Genomic DNA, 17,888 nt, shown 5'->3' on the forward strand with positions numbered 1-17,888 from the left:
AATTACTTTTTTTTGCTCTTTCGTTTTACATTCATATATATTTTCGGACAAACACTTAACAACTGATATATGGCGCTATCTATTCCTTATGCCTATTCTTCCTTCAAGTTTTTAGTACCAGTAGTTGGCGCAATAGGCGCGGTTGTTGCAGCAGAGTTTTCCCTTCGCGCTCTTTCCTTAAGCTGGGCAGTCTTTAGGGTGACCATGATTTGTGTTGAATTATATAGCCAAGTGCCCTAAAGAAAAAAGAAGAAACGTTTATCAACAGCCATATATATAGTATATATATAAAAACATAATATTTACAATTAACAGCATGCAATTTAATAAAATAGGTATGGAGAAAACGGTGGAGATAAAGAGGCCGTTGTTATCAAAGTATTGTTGCTTGGAGAATGTTTTCCAATTCGCTGCAGCATATTCGTTAATGCTTTCAGAGAAATAAACAACAGACACTGCAAAGATAAATAGAAATAAATGCACAATAAACTTTGAGCTCTGATAGTTCGATACATACAAAGTACAAGAAATAGAAAAACTTGAAAGTTTGTATAGTTCCGTGTAAGCAAAGCTGTACTAGTAGTTAACACGTGCAGCAGAATTAATCCAATAAGCCAAGGATCCTTCCAATCAATCTTAAAGAGAACAAATTCAATTCAATTCACATTTATTTATTCATATGCACGTATTATTCTTTGCACAGCTTACACTCATTAGAAATGACCAAATGCCGGTGATTTCATTAACTTCGATTTCTCCGGGATGCATTTTGTAAACTTTCTAAATAAATTATTCACAAGATTTTTTTGAGTTTAAACAAAAAGGCAACGAAGTTGCTTGAGCAGTAGCCACGCACAAAAAAGGTAAACAAATTTAATCAAAAACATAGAATAATCGGTATATCGATACAGGCACAGCTGATGTGGCAGCGATATACAGAATTAAAACATCGATAAAGTGATGAAATAACAATGTACAATTAAAAGCTTTAAAAAGCGACATAGTATGACACAATTTTAAATTAAAAATAAAAACCAGAATATATTTATTATATTTGCACGTATTATCATCACATTAATTCACTCCTGATATACAAACAGCTGATAAGACAATACGATATATATCGCATAGCATATCGATTGAGTGCACCCAATACGAATACACAATAAACAATGCACGTCATTTTGGCATAGACTGACCACATATTTTTATATAAAACTTCCGAATAAAGTATTTCAGCCCTGGCTTCTGCGATGGCTACATCGTGTGTGCGTGTGTGAGTGTGTATTTGTCATCATGCAGCTTGAACGTCTCAAACTTTGCTTTCACTGACTCAGTAGACTCCAACATTAACAAAAACTGAAAAATTCTCCACAAAGAATTTATTAAATACATATACAGTCAAAATTATAGTAAACATAAAACCAAAGCATTTAGTTTTGTTGTCGTTAAGCTCGGAAAAAAACAAAAAAATAACAAAACGTGCGAGAGCAAAACACAGAAATTCAACGATTAAACGTGCGAGCAAAGGGGAAAAAACGGAACACGCAGAGCAAAAAAAAAAAAAAGAAACACAAGCTAACAAAGCAAACTCATCTTGTTGTTTATAACCAGCGGGTGCGGAGGCGATTCCGCATCGTTACATATGCAACTGTGAACAGCGCGTTTCGCTCGTTGAATGGCTGACGCTCGCTCCCAATTTGTTTACTGTTATTTTTGCGTTAGTTGTTGTTGGCGTTGGTGTTGGTGTTGAGAGATTTGGCTGTCGGGAGGGTTAAAGGGTGAAAGCTTTAACAACGACTCGCAACGGCAGCTGGTTAAAGGACAGGCGGCGACTGTCACGCAACAACAGCCGCAGCGCCCGTGCCAAACAGAAGCCGCGCCGTCCGCGTAAGCGAGTGCCACCTGTGCGCAGGCGATTACACATACAGCAGCTGCACTCGAATTCCTTTGCGATGGCTGTCAAGCAGAACCCACAGGATCAGCAGGAGCAAGAGATCACCGCAGCAGAAGTTGCAGCGGCAGCGGCTGCAGCAGCAGCAGCGGCGTCGGCGGCGAATTCAGCTGTGGGCGGTGGCCCAGCAAATTCAACAGATGAAGGAGGAGGTGGCTGTGGTGCTGGCGGAGTAGACGTGGCCAATGAACTGAACGGTGATGCGGACAGCAAGACAGAGTCCGCTGCTGGAACGGGCAAGAGCTCGTGCTCCACCGAACGGCAACTGCACGATATCAATGGCCTGCTCAGCATTATGCAAGCCATCAATCCGGATGATCAGCCGGCCACGCTAATGATCTACCAGCACGTCATCTTCAATCTGGCGCGCATGCAGCTGAGCACCCAGCCGGAGGATCTGAAACGCTTCAAGGAGGAGATCACCAAGGTGGGCCAGTTCCTTGCGCTGCCCAATAAGAAGCGCTACCTCATGTTCTACTTGCGCATTGTCTATCAGCTAATCACCCAAGCCTCCTACGAGCCCTCCTGTGCCGTGGCCATTGTCTTTCAGCTGTTCAGCCCGAACCTGGTCATCGAGGCGGTGCAGCTGCTGCTCGATCTGAATGTCCAGGATGACAGCATACGCAAGACGGTCGGTTTGCTCTGCAAGTGGATCAGCTCCTGCAACTTTTGCCAGAATCTGAATTTGTGGATCATGGCCCTGCTGCAAGGGCTGCGCGAGCAGGAGAAGTACTTGCTACTGGACGAGATCGCCCTGGACAACATTGAGTCGCTGTTCATACTGATGATCTTTCCGGCACTGCGCCTCAAGGTGGCGCCCATCGTTTTTCACATGCTGTCCACAATCAATCAGTCGCCGGAGATCTTCTACAAGGTAAGAGACCTTCCATAAGGACTGGCCGGAATTTATATATGTTACGTCATCTTTCGCTTCCTAGATTCTGCCCAAGATTCCCCTTGTCATTGGCTGCATGAAGGGCCAGGACGGCACGCCCAATGACCTGCGCAGCTACATACAGAAGCTGGTTGATCTCACCAATGCGCTGATGATGCGCTTCTACGACAACGACGAGCTCTACGCGCCCATCAAGGCCGCCCTGCAGCTCTACGAGCCCTCGCCCAATTGTGTGGCCTTAGCCAGGGCGCTCTTCGAGAACGCCTTGCCCCGGAATGCGCGCGTTGGACTCGTTAATCTGGGAAATACTTGTTACATGAACAGTGTGCTTCAAGCGCTCGCCATGACCAGCGAGTAAGTGCATCCAAATGAACCCATCTATAAACTGTCTTTAATCTCCTCTTCCCCTGCAGCTTCGTGCGTCAAATCCTGCTTATTGAGAGCGGCTCCTTGTTGCTGCTGAAGGTGCAGCAGCAGTTGGCATTGATGCACCACTCGCTGCGCTACGAGCTGACGCCGAGTCGCGTCCTGAAGGCCACCAGACCGCCGGGCTTTACGCCTGGACTGCAGCAGGACAGCTCCGAGTTCCTAGGCTACTTGCTCGATCTGCTGCATGAGCATGAGATCAACAGTGGCGCGGCTCAGCACATGGACCCGGAGCTTGGCAAGGAGACACAGGAATCGGAGTCGACACTGACAGCGGAAATTGTCGCCGCCGGGGTTATACCCTACAATAGCAACGATCATGTGCACAATCAGCGATCCAGTGCAGCGGTTATGCCACAGGCCACGCCCACCTCGCAGCCCAGCCAGCCGAAGAAACCGTCGACCATTGACAAGACCTTCGCTGGCAAATTGTCGACGACCTACAAGTGCTTGAACTGCTCCTGGGAGAGCCGCAACGAGGACAGCTTCCGTGAGCTGCAGCTCTCCTTTCCGGACGACAAGGACGACTGCGGTGCTACCAATTACTCCGTACAGGATTTGATCGACTACTACTGCTCGCCGGAGAAGCTCGACGGCGACAATCAATACTTTTGTCCACGCTGCAAGAAACTCTGCGATGCCGAGCGACGCATCGGCATCACGCAGGCCCCACGCAATCTCATCTTAACGCTCAAACAATTCAAATACGATCAGAAGTATCATTTTCGCACAAAGCTCATGCACAAGGTGTTCCACGACGAGAGCGTAAGTTGACAAAGAGAGAGAGAGAGAGAGAGAGAGAAACGATGGTGTTATTTAGAAAATATTTCACATGTAGATAGATTTCTGCCCTGTTTCTCTATTATTACATTACCCATTCCTTAGTATAGTCAACATATTGCATTACCATGAAATCTTTTTGACTGAGTAATTCCAAGATTTCTAGTACATAAACAACTTATTGTAGATTAAAAAGATCCCTCATGGTATCTGTATGACTTCTATAGCTCCATATCAATTCCTAGGGTTTATAGTTTAGTTCAGTTATCAGAATTTGATAAGATGTTTGGAAAAACACAAACTCTATAAAAACTATATATATACGTATACAAACTATATATGTATATCTGTACATGCTATCAAATTATTCCTTATGATTAATATTCTTAATATAATTTCATTAATTTGAGGGACTTAACGTTTTCCTATGGATTCCTTATCTTCCTATTCCGGAGAGATTTTCTACTCCTACACTTTATAGATCCCATTGAGTTGTATGCATTAATTAGAGGTTCTTCTCTCTCTTTTTCGGATCTCACTCGCTCCCTTTCCCCAGAATTCTCATCACATCTTATCTCTTCCAGGTGATTGTTAAGGTCTGCGCCACCGACTCTCTCCAGGAGACGTGCACCGTGCACTATGATCTCTATGCCGGAGTTGTGCACGCCGGCTACAGCATGGACTCCGGACACTACTTCACCTTTGCCGCCGATCAGTCCAAGAATTGGTTCAAGTTCAACGACAGCCTGGTGACCAATTCGAAGCCGCAGGAGATGCACAGCCTGACCTCACCGAACACGCCCTACATCCTCTTCTACCAGATGTGCGGCCGGTCCACGGAGTCCTCTCCCGATGGACCCATGCATCCCATGGTGCCGGAACCGCTCGTGCCACCCCTCACGCTTGACGAGCTGCCGCGAACCCTGCGCGACTACGTCAAGCAGGACAATCGGGAGTACAGCGAGGAGCTGAAGCTGCAGCGCTTCAAGCGGAACGCCAAGCGGCAGAACGTGGCTGGCAACGGGACGATGCAGCGCAACGGCTATGAAGGAGATGACGAAGATGATCACATGCCGCCGCCCGCCGGTGGCTGTGGTGGCAATGATCTGGGCATGAATTTCAATCGTTTCGTCTACTGATTGTGGAATACAGAGCAAGACACAAATACACCCAAACACACACAGAAACACACGCGTATATTTATACATATATATAATATATATGGATTCATTCATATATCAACATATATATATATATATGTATAGATAAATTTGCATGTATTTGTGCTTTACGCTAAGGCGAACATTACGTTTCGTTATCATTGTTCCTTAACACACACACACATACACACACAGCATATATATTACAACTGTATTTCCATATATTTACAAATTTGTTATAATTTTTTAAAATTACGCATTGTTTTTTGTTGAAACACAAATTTAGTTATAGCTAACAAAAGCTAAAAAAAAAAGCATAGCGAGAATGTTATAATATTCCCTATATATACATATATATATATATATATATATATCAAATACCAAAACAAGCTTAAAAAAAAGAAACTTCCAATTCTGGCCTCCAAAAAAATAACTATATATATATATATATATATATATATATATATATATATATATATATATATATATATATATATATATATATATATATATATATATATATATATATATAATCCCCCATATATAAAACAGAAACAGCTCTATTAAATATAAGTTTGAAATGCACAAAACTAAATATTTTGTGCTTTGTAAAAACAATATCACAAGCAGCCACAGAAATCTAATGCAAGAAAAGAAAAAAAAAGCATATATACATAAATCCGTATATAAATTTAACATTTACTTTTAATGATTTGTGAATTTTTAAAATTAACACGAAAACATTTTTTTTATTTGTTGGAAAGTCATGATAAGATTATTGAATATTATTGCAATTAAATTGGAATAATTTCAATTTATATAAAAAAAAAATCTTTGTATATGCTGTAACTTATGAATATTTATCAATTACATTTATAAGGGTCTGAAATAAAAATTAAAAATAAAAAAAATTAAAGAAAAAGATTTTCATATAAAATATAAATACAGGGTATTTAATAGCGCCACACTTTGAATCCACTCAACAGTGGCGGCTGCACGATAATCATATTTTGCGTATTTTCAGCTGTACACACTGCTGGTCACACTTGGCACACATTTTGCTCCAGCTGAAATACGTCACATACACACAGACGCTCGCGCACACACATGGACACTTCTGGAGCGCGCCTATAAAATGAGCAAAACACGACGCGCTCTCGAACAGTCGCTCGACTTACGGAGATAAAACGCGGCGACCGTCCCAATCAGTCGACGTACAGCGCTGCAACAACAAAGACCACGACTAGAAGACTAAGAACTGAGTGCAAAAGTAAATAAATAGCGAGTTTTAACTGTGTTTTGATACGCGTGGCGCACAAATCAAGCAAAAACAGTGTGGCAAACCCAACTAGAAGACAAATAATTTGGCCAGCCATAAACTAAACTAAACTTTTTATGGCTCAGCAGCATCAAAAGAACATAAGCAGCAGCAGCAATAGCAACAGCAGCTAGCAAACACACAACAGCGGAAACAACAAACAACATTGCTGATTTATACAAATACAAATAGTTCACTTTTTGCAACAAAGCGATTTAAAGCACAATTGATATATTGTTGTAATTATTATAGTTGTTCTTGTTGCTGTTGTTGTTGTTATTCGAACTGCACGCAAAAGACTTTTGCCAGCTGTTCGTTGGAGCGAAATTGCGGTAAAAGTACAATACACGAAAATCGGAAAATCCAATAAGAAAAGCGAGAGTGTACTTGTGGCTGTATCTGTGTGTGTAAGCGGGGCCCCGGTCAACGTCCTGCCTAAAAGTAGGGTTATGTACGCTCGTATCCTCGCTGCTGCTATCGTCGGCTGCTGCTGAAGGTGAGCGAAGGACATTGCGCCTACCGGCTGCTATACCACGTAGTAAAGGCGACCGACCCACAGAGCCACAACTGATTATAAAAAAAAAAATACCAACACTCACAAAAGACACTCAACATGCGCATTTTTCCTGTACGCCTCTCGGCCGCCTCGTCCTCGATGGCGAGCCTGGCCAAAATGTTGGATTTCTACTCGGGCTTCAATCCGTCGCCGCTGTCAATAAAACAGTTTATGGATTTTGGTGAGTTGGTCTATTTTTGGTAAATAATTCAATGTGCTTGAGTCCTTGCCGGCTTTCGTTAGGTTTCGCTCGAGCTCTGCCATAACAAGTGCGCGCTCTCTTGCTCTCGCACACTCACTCAATCTTCTACTATGCGCGAGAACAATCTTGTATAATAATAAACACTTGATATCATTACTGACGTCATTAGATTCAACGCTTTTGATCTACATTACTTGCATAACGTGCCAAACCGAATAAATTGTTGTTGTTGTTCTTGGTTTAAGTTGGCGATTGAAAAGCACTCAAAATTAGCAGAAGCAGCTCAGTACGTGACATAGCTCGACTATGTTGTGATCTTGCGTAACGTAAGCTCACTCAACTTGACGAAAGAAGAGATCGAGAGCAATGGTTAATTAAGACGCACTCAAACATTTGCGCTCAATATGGAAAATATGCTCAGCTTGGCTTTGTGGATTTTAGATTTTTGCTTATACATAGCTGGACTGCGCAAATTGCCGTTATCTAATATTCAATTTAATTTCATTGAATAGTCAATTAAGCAGCTACTACTGTACAACAAACTGTTTACTGCGCACTGACAGAGATAGATAGAGAGAGAGAGTAATAGAGAACATAAATAAATAGCCATCTCAATTGCACGCTCCAATGTGTAAAACTATAGAAAACGGAAGTTCCCACAAATGAGCTTAGTTTTCATTAGCCGTCAACAATAAATGGCAATGAAATGCTATACTCTTGCTACAAGTAGCTTAGCCTCCCGTCCCCCGCCCCGCTGCCACCCAGGCCCACCCACCAGTTGCAATGACAACGGGCTCGTGCCACCCAAGGACGTTTCAATGTCAATTATATATATATATATGTGAATATATAGACAAATATATAGTTCCACGCGGATATATAGACAAAGTTCCTACATATATAGACATGTACATAAATGCATTTATAAGACTGTTCTAAGCTGCACGAAAACCTGCCTCAATAAGCGAGACTTTGCTAGCTGTAGTATGACACGATGTGCTACCCTGTAAGCGCGCCTAAAGTGTTATATAAGGTGAGAAAAAGGCTGTATTTGTATATATAACTTAGTTTTAAGCCAGAATAGGTTCAAAATAATTTTAAAAATCTGGCCTAAGGCTTAACTTTTTTATAGGAATTGCACTTTTTATCTTTTAAAATGCAAAATTATTTAATTTACCTAAGAAAAATATGACTCAGCCGAAAAGCAAATGTACGCAAGTCAAACAAAAAAACTATTGGAAATTTATGTTTAAAAATAAATACCTAAAAAGCAATTTTCCCAAAAAATTAAAATATATGTATGTAGTCATATAATTTAAACGAAAATGTCAAATATGGTATATATATATGAAATATATAGTTAATTTAAAAAGAAGCAAATGTATTTTTGCATATGTCTAATATTTGAAAGAAGTACCGTCTTTGTTTTTTGCACAAAGCATTTCTTGGGTATGAAATATTTTTTCGATGTGTAAATCTGATTAAAACTCAATATCTTATTAAATTGAAGAAAAAATAATGAAATAAGCTTTATTAACTGTGTAGAAGTCTAACTGGCTTATCAGTTCTATAGTTCCATTTTTTCTGAGGGCAATCGTATATAAATGAACATCAGTTTCTATGCATTTTTGTGCCTATTACCTTCTGTATAACTCTATACGATATCAATTTGTAATGAGTATTACGTCTCTTTTACTTGTGTCGTTGCTAACCTCTAAATACCGTTCGGTTGTTTTCCTAATGAGTCTACGTCTTTGTATGCCTTTCCACTATGTATTCACTATTACATCTTCATTAAGTTTCAAGCACGTAGCTGCTGTCACTCCTAATGTCTCTCAGGACTCTCAGCCCATGGCCCCATGCTGATGGGGAGGTATATAGATATATATACCCCTGCTCTCTGTCTCTATAGGGTATTACGCACGTTCCTTCCACCTAAGCTACTGCCACTCACAATATGCCCTTAAAGTATATTACTAAAGTACAGCTCGCACGACCTTCAACTCTTGCCATCGTCTCCTTTTCGCATACCCCTCCTCTTGCTATCTTTATAGGGTATCGCACACACGACCTTCTCCCCAGGCGACTATCGCTCTTTCTTAGGCATTTCACAGAAACAGCAACAACAGCAACAACAACAAAAGTTCTCAGCCAACGACTTGGAAACAATGCGTTCAAGCCAAGTGGCTGAAGGGCCTAGATGTGACGATGTCCTAGTGGAACCGGTTAGGGGGTCTGGCCCTAAGAGGAGGCTGTTGTTCTATTAATAAAGTGGGCTAGGCCAGGCCGAAGGTTTCTTCTTGTTTTTGTCGTTTTGTTATTAATAGAAATTGTACGAAAAACAGGCTCGTGGACAACATTGGAATATATATAGCCCCCATATAACCCCTAAGTAAACCCCATTATTATCCATTATTTATTATCTTTTGTTTTCGCTTTACTGAAGTGCAAAACAAAATTACTACACAATCAAATATCAATATACTTGATATATACAGACATATATATAAGTAAATGTCGACATATGTATATACCCGACTCTCCATGAACTTTCGATGCGAGCGATAAGATTTGCACAACTTTTGTGACCAACTGTACTTGAATATGCCACGACATGGAATAAATTGTATGAGCTCAGAGCAATTGCTCCATAGATAAATCATGAGAATCGGCTCAGCTGAACTAATTAACAACTTGTCGAGAGTGTAATAGATACAGATTTTGCACATATATAGCACAGATATCGTGGATTATCTTTTATGGCCCACACTTGCTATAGTATGCGAACATTTTTTGGTATTATCAGCTTGCAATATGCAAACTCTTAATTAAATACTACGAAAACACTTCACTTCAGATTGTTGCTAATTGTTATTTATTATTAAGCTTCTGACATATCAGACAGTCGAGCTTCGCTAGAGTGAATGACAAAGGTTATACGAGGGCCTGAAGGAATGTATCAGAAATTACTATAAAATTGATTCTAAAAAGGTTTTTTTAGACATTGTAAACTTTACGTTAATTAGTATAATTAGAGAGTCTTTAAATTATAGGGTATTAATAATATACCTCAAATGGTATAAAGTATAAAATATTCTATCTGAGGTGGGGAGGATAATTTTTGATGCTTATATACTATAGGATTGAACTATATGGTCTCCACTTAAACTATGTCTCACAGTAAAGTATACTGAATTCTATCAGATCTCTGGAATCATTAGTTTGCCATTTAAATTTTTTCAGTTCTTTCAAAGAAAAATTAAATTTCTTAAAATATTGTTTATTTATATATATTAAACATTCAGTTATGCCAAGCAAACTGTTCGTCTGGCTTACTTCAAAAAGCAGAAATTTCCAGTTTGACAATGCTTTAAAGATAACTCATACATATATTGTAGAATAACTAAAAAATATTCCAATATACGGTCGGCTGGTCAAAGTTCTAATGGTACAGCGAAGCTTCTATGTGTTTTAAATTATATAATGTAGAGAACCATCTCATGTATAGAATGCATTCAACTGAATCCTTATCAAAGGCTTTAGATTTAGATCTTCTATATCTGAGATCATCTTTGTTTACAAGGATAACTCACTGAAATCTCATATCAAGTGTGCCCAAAAAAACATTTCATTGAAACAGTCATTGTCGTATTAAATTTAAGATTATATATATGTATATATATATACCTATAAACGACCTTAATCACTTTCGCTATCAGTTGGCCAACGAGCAAAAAACAATATGTCAGAGCACATATAAAAAATATTTGATATGGCGAATTCGGAGGCTCGTTTTGATTATGCGAACGACCAAATCATGTGCCAAAAATGTCTATAGTATATTTCTTTCTTTTTTCAAAGAAATCAAATCGTGTGAAAATATTCATAAAAAATAAAATAACAAATTGCAGCGACTAAAGTCGACTAAATATATAAACACGAGTTTTTTTTTTGTTTTTCTTTTTTTTTTTTAATGGAAAATTTTTTGACGCATTCGTTAAGTATACGACATTATATTATATGGTATATTGAGTATACGTACCTGGTACATGACCATCTAAAGAAATGGAAATGGAAATGGCTAAGAACTGTTAGCAGCATCAGACTGAACAGCGGTTTCTAGACTTTGGGCACATCTTGAACTTTGGATCCTTCTACCAACCGGTTTCGTGTAGCCAAAATAAAGAGAGCGAGAAAAAAAAAACAAAATAAATATAAATAAATGCAAACGCAGACGTCAAGATTTAACCCAAATAGAAGAGGAAGCACAACAAAGAAATGAAAAAATAACAGAAAAAAAATTGCCAAAAAAGTCGAAGAAAAAGAGAGACAGAGAGAGACACCCCCGTGTTTTTTCTATACTCGTGATTATAATGACAGCCACACGCGCCTCGTTATTTTCCACGCACTTGCTGGCTAGACTGCAGGGTATATTATTTGATTTTTTCTTTTCAACAGTTATCTTTGATGAAAGAAAAAACTAATAAGTCTGTTTAGCGTCTGAAAATTGAGCGACATATGCTAAATTTGAGCTATTACAGAAGTCATTTGCCTCTCAATTGAGGCTTTCGTCAAGTTTTTAGCATTTGCAACTGTAAATTAATGCTGTGTAAGGCAACACAAAGTTCACCAATCCAGCAATGAGCTCTTAGCACATACAATGTATTTACATATGTATGTATGCATGTATGTGTGTTCTTTTTCGTTTCTTTCTTTTGCTTTGCTTTGCGATAAGTTTGTGTGTGTGTGCTAATTCGCTCGCACGTTTGCTTGTAGTCGGGCAAAGGGGGCCCGACAAAGGCGAATGTGAGTCGAATATACGCAAAAGATGATGATTGTCGGTAAAAGTGGATCTAATAAATACGCTGATGCCATAGCGAATGTTGCTGACACACTCACAAACATACGTACATATACATACATATAATATGCTGTGGGCGTGCCTTGCTGCTGCTGTGACGTCACTGCGTCACAGCAAAGGCTGCTCAAGTGGCTATTTTCGCAAATGAATATAAATGAAATTGAAATGGAAATAGAAATTGAATTCTAACTGTAATTGCAGTCTGTTCAGCTTATTTTACTCAACTTGAACTATCCATGACCTTGGTTCGGCTTGACTCCAGTGGGGTGTGCGTATGTGTGTGAGTGTGTTACCATTGCGTGACGTTCTGAATTATTTATTGCATTTTCCAGCACTGCACTGCGATTGAGTAATTGTGTGTTGAATGGCTAAACAGTTAACAAGACGCAGGAAAAGCACTCAATTGAGTACTAACTGAATTCGTGACGATGAAATTTGTCACCTGCCAATATCTAATTTGGGTATTCATTTATAGTATATAAACACATACATACATATACGATATTGGATCGAGTACTTTGCCCAGACGCACACATTAACAAACAATTATTTGCTAATAAAGTTTTGCTATCACGCGAGCTGCAATGAAAGTGAGGCCAGACGCTTATCACTGGCAATGCACCAAAGCGTTTGCCAAGTGTCAGACAGTTCCAATCAAATGACCAAAATCTTCTTTTTGTTTGCAAGCAGCTAGCACTCAGAACAATAACATCACACACACATGCACACACTCACACACAATTTCATCGTCATATCAAAACAAGCGCTGAAAGCGGAAGGCTACAACAAAGCATAAATAAATATTCATACATGTACATACATACATATGTATGTATTGTGAGGTCAATTTGTGGGTGCTTGTGCGGGAGTGAGGGGGACAGGCGCTAAATTGTTGCGCGTGTTTGTCTTACGATCGTGCCCATTCCCTTTCACTCGCACATTCTCTGTCTGCTCGCTCACTCTTGCTGTGCGCCTCTCTATTTCCAGCCGGTAGTTTCTCGCAAATTCTAACTGGGCTGACGTCGCTGCTTGTTTTGATTCTTGATTTTTTATTTTGGCTTGCTTTTGTTGTCTTTTATGCTCGCCGCCGTATTTACTACAACTTGTTTTTATTGACTCTGTTTTGTTTTTTGAATTCGTTACAATAGCAGCCCACACATAAGAAAATGGCCGACAAAGCTATCGTAACCCTTATGACTAACGACAATAACAACACACGCACACACTCACATGCATATGCGTGTATTTAGTTTGTTTTTTCATACCGATATTCGTCGTAAATTTATTGTGTTTGGCCCACCGTAAATGTTGACACTCTTTCGATTGCCCCCAACTGGACTCCGCTTATCGGAGAGCCTCTCACTTAGATTAGAGCATACACGCGTGCACAGCAATCAACGAAAAACAAAAAGAGAGGCGTGCCCTGCCAAATTTTGTCAACAGATGGCGCTGTACAGTTCAAGGTCTATATGTGTTTACACATAATTGTATTTGAATTCATGTTCGTTGTTTCGTTGAGTTCGCTGTGCTTATCTCTCGTCTGCCGCTCTCTCCCTATCGCATGTTGCTGCTTTCTCATTGCGGTTTTGTTTTTGTTACGAAATTGTTGACGAGACGAGAAAAACACAAAATACGAAAAATAAAAAATAAATGAAAAGTACAAAGTTTTGGCTCGGCTTTGTTATTTTTTTTTATATGTGCATAAATGACTAAAGCACTTTTCGTTTCTGGCTCTTGACTTGAGCTCGTTAATCAATTAAGCTGAAATGGAATGAAGTGGGTACGAGTGTATACTATATAAGTATATACAATTAAAACTTGTAATGCTTTCAGCTTGACAGAAGAAATTTAATTCTATTGATCAATCAAGCTAATTTTGATAGAAATTGCAAATGCATTTCTGATAAAGACTTTATATGTTTCTACATACCCAATGTCTTACCATTTACACATCGTATACTCATGACAGTGCTCTATTCCATTAAACATGCATACATACATATGTATGTACATATGTATATCGTCTATTACTAAGCCATTGACTGAGTGCATGATCGATGCAAATGCGATTCGGTTCCGACTAAATGGAACTATGATTGATAAGCCAAACTAGAACATTATATAGAATTTGATTATATGAAGAGAGTAAAAGAAATTGAAAAACCGCGAAACACATTTTGAAACAAAATAAATTTTCCATACCTAGAGATTAGTTTCTTAAATTGGTTTTTTATGCCGGGAAAAGTCTGCTCGAAGTAGTGTAAGATAATTCAATAATAATCCAAGCGATCTAGGCTTTTTACTAGAGCCATTGGGATAATTATTAGTTAAGATCTCATAAACTCTATACTATACATATAACAGCTCTATACATGCCCCATCTAACCATCTCTCTCCCTCTCTCTCTCTCTCTTACAGGTCAAAATGCATGCGAAAAGAAATCCTTTATATTTCTGCGCAAGGAGCTGCCCGTGCGGCTGGCGAACATCATGAAGGAGATTGCTTTACTGCCCGACAATCTGCTGCACACACGATCCGTGAGCGAGGTGAGCTCGTGGTATGTGAAGAGCTTCGAGGATGTGCTGGAGTACGAGAAGGTGGAGCCCACGCATGAAAATCTGCAAAAGTATGAACCTACCTATATATAAAATCTACTATAGAGAGTCTATAGCAAAAGTCTCTTTGGATTCCTTACAGATTTGTTCGCGATTTGGATCTCATTAGGAATCGTCACAATGATGTGGTGCAGACCATGGCGCAGGGCGTCATCGAGATGAAGGAGAACGAGGGCGGCAATGTGGAAGCGCCCACGGAGAGCTCCATACAATATTTCCTCGATCGGCTCTACATGTCGCGCATTAGCATACGAATGCTGATCAATCAGCACAGTGAGTGTGAAATGATCTCACTATATGTTATATATAAATACTATATCTCTCTTTCTCTCTCTGCCTCTGTCTCTCTTCCCTTGTAGCTCTGCTGTTTGGCTCCAGTCCGCATTCGCAGGGCCGTCACATTGGCTGCCTGGATCCCGCCTGCGATATCTCCGATGTGGTGCGCGACGCCTACGAGAACGCGCGCTTCCTCTGTGATCAGTACTACTTGACCAGTCCGGCTCTGGAGATCCAGCAGCACAGCTCGACCGATGAGGGCATACCCATACGCACTGTCTACGTGCCTTCGCATTTGTACTATATGCTCTTTGAGCTGTTTAAGAACTCGATGCGCGCCGTTGTCGAGCATCACAACCAGGACAGCTGCGACTCGCTGCCGCCGCTCAAGGTGCACATCTGTCGCGGCAAGGAGGACATATGCGTCAAGATCTCCGATCAGGGCGGCGGCATCCCGCGCTCCCAGTCCGATCAGCTGTTCAAGTACATGTACAGCACGGCGCCTCAGCCATCCAAGTCGGATCTGCACACGGTGCCGCTGGCTGGCTATGGCTACGGCCTGCCCATCTCCCGGCTCTATGCTCGCTATTTCCATGGCGACATTGTGCTGCTGTCCTGCGAGGGCTTTGGCACCGATGCCATTATCTACCTGAAGGTTAGCTCCATCCTTATCTCTGTATTTCGCCTCTCAACTAAGTTTCCCGTTACTCTCGCTTTCAGGCACTTTCCGATGAGGCCAACGAGCTGTTGCCCATCTTCAATAAGACGAGCTCAAAGTTCTATAGGGCCACGGTGCCCACAGGTGACTGGTCCAATCAGGTAAAATACGTTAAGAAGAAGACGAGCGTCGTTCGCCAATAAGACAGGCTGTGTCAATGTGTGCGTGCGTGCGTGTGTGTGTGTGCAGCCAAATAATCCCGAGTCAAATCCCCTCCCAGCATGTGGATGATGGAACCCTCGCTTAAGCCCAAAGTCGTAAAATTTATTTAATTTTAAATTAATTATTTGTTAAAAGCCTAATTTAATGTATCTTGTCTATATGTTTTCCCCGATCCCAACAACTAATTTTGCATTTTGTCATTGATTGAGTTGACATTCCGAAATTCTGAAAGATTTCGCAAGGGTTTAAAACATGGAACATAGGCTTTCCCTTTGTTTTAGTTCTTAAGCACGATAAAGTCTTATATATTTTATATACAAAATATATAAATATATATACATGTACACATAAATCCATATTCATATTTATTGCAAAGTCTATTTACCCAATGCATAGACAGAGCATATAAAACAAAGTCTTGAAACGATTTACGAAATTAGTCTTCTCATTATGTGAATTAGTCTGTAAGCTACGAGAATATAATTAAATTATATATATGTTTTATCGAGCACACACCTTATAATAATATATATACACACCTGCACATATACCCCATACAATAGAATACATTTAATGCTATTTATTTCTTAAGTTATACTGAAGTTTTAATTCAATAAACTGGTTGAAATCTTTATACACCCAACACATCAAACCAAATTTTTGTTGTTTTTGTTTTTTGTTTTTTGTTTATCCCAATTTATAGCTAACCAATTAACCAATTCCTGATAATCCTATGGTTTCTGGGTTTATATTAAGGTGAAAACTTTTTTATATAAAAGATATCGAATTTTTAATGCGAATAACTCAAGTTTTATAAGGCTATTATTTAAGGCATATATCTTTATTCTGCTGGGGAGACTCACGAGTCTGAACACATATGTAGTTTTAAGATCCGGATACATTGGCCTATTCAAGATTCTGTTGCAAATTGGCATAGTTTAAATTGGATATACTTTGTTTGATTTTGAAACTGGAAATCGATGAAAAATTTTACTAAATTCCCACATCACAACTTGAAAATAATTTAAAATTGTTTAATTTTTAACTTACCGAATTACGTATACGTATGTATGTATATTCCCGAGTTATCGTAAAAAGTTCTTGCCTCAACGTAGCATACTTTAGGGCTAGTTCTAAAAGGTCTTGCTTGCTGTGCCTGTTTGGTCTATCCCGTACTACTTCCTTCCTTCCTTATCCTCTTTCGTTGTCGCGATTTCTATTAGTTTATTACTTTTGATATTTCTTTCAGCTTCTTTATTTCTTTTTTCTTTTTATTGCTCTTAAACTTCTTTTCATTAAATTTCTTTCAGAACTTTTCCAATCGTTGGCGTTATTTATATGGTTTCTTGAAAAATTTATGAATACTCTTGAAAGACTGCACCAATTGTATAGGGTATTTCAACTACAGCACTGCTTAGGAAACTATTCAATTTACAATTTTTAATTAATTTTAGTTATTTATAAATGAAAAGTAGAAATTATACAAATTATATTTAAAGATGGATAAGGATAGAGGCTAACGAATAATTCGGTCGTGAATTTGATGAGAGGCAACTGAAACTCAATTCAGACTTTTCTTATAAAGATTTAACTTATTTAGTTATTAAATTAAAATTTTGATTTGCTTTAAATAAAACTCTATAAAGAACTCTTGTCCACTATATACCCTGTAATGCTGCTAATGGTGTTGGTTCAAGCACAAAGCCCACACAAAGCATTTAAATTTTAGGAATTTTGATTGTCTAACTGAATTAATTGATTGATTGCAGAGCTCGGACATGAATGCAAGGCAGCTAAATGCGACCATATCGAGACGCTACAGCGACTTGGAATAGAGAATCGTCATCAAAAAAAAAAAACACTCAGGACAAACTGCGAGCAACAATAGATTATAATACAGAGAACTAAAAGATATATACACATACAAATATATAAAGAGGGAGAGAAAGAGAGAGCATATTATAA

The 17,888-nt window shown here is 39.2% G+C and overlaps 3 protein-coding genes across 4 annotated transcripts; 2 read left to right on the top strand and 1 right to left on the bottom strand.

Annotated features, from left to right (window-relative positions):
• Positions 1-2: 2 nt before the first annotated feature.
• On the bottom strand, positions 3-888 carry LOC6578424 (transmembrane protein 18). Its single transcript, XM_002004300.4, has 4 exons — positions 709-888; positions 518-635; positions 307-455; positions 3-236 (listed from the first exon to the last, which is right to left on the bottom strand). The coding sequence occupies exons 1-4, from the start codon at positions 766-768 to the stop codon at positions 93-95; spliced, it is 471 nt and encodes a 156-aa protein (XP_002004336.1). The 5' UTR covers positions 769-888; the 3' UTR covers positions 3-92.
• Positions 889-1,244: 356 nt separating this feature from the next.
• Positions 1,245-5,578, top strand: LOC6578425 (ubiquitin carboxyl-terminal hydrolase 38). Its single transcript, XM_002004301.4, has 4 exons — positions 1,245-2,828; positions 2,893-3,203; positions 3,263-4,040; positions 4,640-5,578. The coding sequence occupies exons 1-4, from the start codon at positions 1,956-1,958 to the stop codon at positions 5,192-5,194; spliced, it is 2,517 nt and encodes an 838-aa protein (XP_002004337.1). The 5' UTR covers positions 1,245-1,955; the 3' UTR covers positions 5,195-5,578.
• Positions 5,579-6,333: 755 nt separating this feature from the next.
• On the top strand, positions 6,334-17,769 carry LOC6578426 (pyruvate dehydrogenase (acetyl-transferring) kinase, mitochondrial). Of its 2 annotated transcripts, none has more exons than XM_015163141.3 (6): positions 6,334-7,270; positions 14,571-14,778; positions 14,850-15,040; positions 15,127-15,698; positions 15,764-15,862; positions 17,234-17,769. In XM_015163141.3, exons 1-6 carry the CDS (start codon positions 7,147-7,149, stop codon positions 17,282-17,284), a joined length of 1,245 nt encoding a protein of 414 aa, XP_015018627.1. In that variant the 5' UTR covers positions 6,334-7,146; the 3' UTR covers positions 17,285-17,769. The 2 variants fall into 2 exon arrangements, with proteins under 2 accessions (XP_015018627.1, XP_002004338.2); XM_002004302.4 differs by having other exon boundaries at positions 6,335-7,270; positions 17,693-17,769.
• The last annotated feature ends 119 nt before the right edge of the window (positions 17,770-17,888 follow it).

Source organism: Drosophila mojavensis, unplaced genomic scaffold, assembly GCF_018153725.1.
Source record: "Drosophila mojavensis isolate 15081-1352.22 unplaced genomic scaffold, ASM1815372v1 contig_80, whole genome shotgun sequence".
NCBI lineage: Eukaryota > Metazoa > Arthropoda > Insecta > Diptera > Drosophilidae > Drosophila > Drosophila mojavensis.